General features: G+C 47.1%; 1 protein-coding gene across 5 annotated transcripts in view; it reads right to left on the reverse strand.

The window, feature by feature from the left end:
- Nucleotides 1-389: 389 nt before the first annotated feature.
- LOC109542016 (mucin-2) overlaps nt 390-1,793 on the reverse strand; it is an 8,680-nt gene continuing 7,276 nt past the window's right edge. For 2 of the 5 annotated variants that reach the window (XM_048662002.1, XM_019911039.2), the window contains one exon: nt 390-936. In XM_048662002.1, the coding sequence (XP_048517959.1) occupies nt 437-936 (500 nt within the window). In that variant the 3' untranslated portion in view covers nt 390-436. Of the gene's footprint in view, nt 937-1,008; nt 1,439-1,793 lie in introns of those variants that run through there. The other 3 variants (XM_019911042.2, XM_048662004.1, XM_048662005.1) reach the window with 2 other exon arrangements.

The raw sequence follows: 1,793 nt of genomic DNA on the forward strand, positions 1-1,793 counted from the left end.
CGATTGCCAGCATAGTAGGCCCTTTTTTGACAGCGCAATGTAATTGCCGCCAAACTGGCAGGCCTATAAGCGCTAAATCGCCCGTTGTGCCTCTGAATTCGCTCACTGTTTTTCGACAATTAAATCTCAAAGTGGGTTAATGTTGAACTAGGAAAATAAATGTTGTGCTCCTGATACTAAACAACGCTTACAGGGCTAATTAAAAGAGAATGTGAGTTTTTAGGGTTTTTTCGTCGGCGCTCTAATGCGGAACTCTAATCTAAAACCGGGAAATTTTGAGAATTGAACATGATTCAGTGAAATTATTTACAAGTATGTGAGCGGAGCAATCGGATGGGAAACTGGTGAATCGCCTTTAGTGGGTGGCTCCTCTGGACAAAACAAGAATCAACATCTTAGTTGGAGCGTTTATTTCCAATATGTTGCAGCCGTTCGATTAAGGTGAGAAGATGTTCTTGAGCATTCTGGAAAGCTGATCGCTCAATCCCTCCGAGCCTGCAACTGCAGTGGCTTCGCATCCAGCCTGTTCCGGAGCAACGCAAACAAGATTCTTGGGGTTGAAGTGTTGGCCAGTGGCGCACTGCAGTTCCACAGACCGGCCATGGTCGCACGCCACATACTTGGAGCAGTCGTGCGGATGAGCCTGCAGGAAGACTTTTCTGGGATGCGCCAAGCACAGGTAAGCCACATCACCCGGATAGGCTGGAGATGTGGGAATTTTGTGCTGTTGAGCCGATTTGCATCCAGCGTCCCTTGGAGCTACGCAGGTCATTTTGGAGGGGCTGAAATGTAGGCCTGGAGCGCATCGAGCAATGGAAGGCTTGCCCAGGTTGCAAACTATGTAAACGTGGCAGGCGTTCGGATGTGCGCTTAGGAAGAATGGAAGCGCTCTGCTCAAACAGGCCTCGGCTAGCTGGCTTTGTGATAAACCGGGATCTGCAATTGCATTTAGAGTATCAGCGTATGGAACCTAGCGAGATGTTCGGGTCCGCCATTCAATCACTATCAGACAAGCAACAGTATATTTCGTTAAGATATACTCAAATAAAATTGCTACAAAAATATGTTCCCAGATGTGTGTTCTAATGAACCTAAAGCAGCGTCCTCAAAAATTCTGCAATCCTGCTACTGAGACTCTTTGTTTCTGGCGCAGTCGTCGCGGCGCATTTAGCGGCGTCGGGAGAGTCGCAAGTTTTATTCGCGCGGTTGAAGTGCAGACCAGGCGGACAACTGAGAACTGCGGTCGTTCCGTATCTACATACGATGTATTTGGAACAATCATGCGGATGAAAGTGCAAAAACAACTCTCCCGAATTTGCTCTACAGATGTACTCAACATCCCCTGGATAAGCTGGACCTAAACTAGTGGGAGTTTCAGTAGCAGTTGGGACAGTTGCGGGGTCTGTAGACGTTGAAGAGGTCGCTGGTTCGGTTAAATCTGAAACAAGAAGGACTCTTCAGCCCCAAGTGGCGAGTTGAGCTTTAAACACTGACAAATGATGCGGGCTCCCAAATGTGCTGAGGTGAACTTGCGTGCCCAAAAGTGTAACTCATCCACTGATTCAACTGAACTACCCACTATTTTATGTTCCGATTGAGATCGGGGGGTGGACGAGTTAAACCGCGAACAAATCCACAAATATCGGAAGCGATTGAGTGAAATTATTTACAAGTATGTGAGCTGAGAAGTCGGATGGGAAATTCGAATGGAAGCGCAATATATACAGCTGTGCAGTGTAGGCCTGGGTAACACTGTTGAGTTGCTCTATTGAGTTATAACTCATTGGTTAATG

Source organism: Dendroctonus ponderosae, unplaced genomic scaffold (assembly GCF_020466585.1).
Source record: "Dendroctonus ponderosae isolate FM_Combo_2020 unplaced genomic scaffold, Dpon_F_20191213v2 Dpon_F_20191213_10, whole genome shotgun sequence".
Classification (NCBI taxonomy): Eukaryota; Metazoa; Arthropoda; class Insecta; order Coleoptera; family Curculionidae; genus Dendroctonus; species Dendroctonus ponderosae.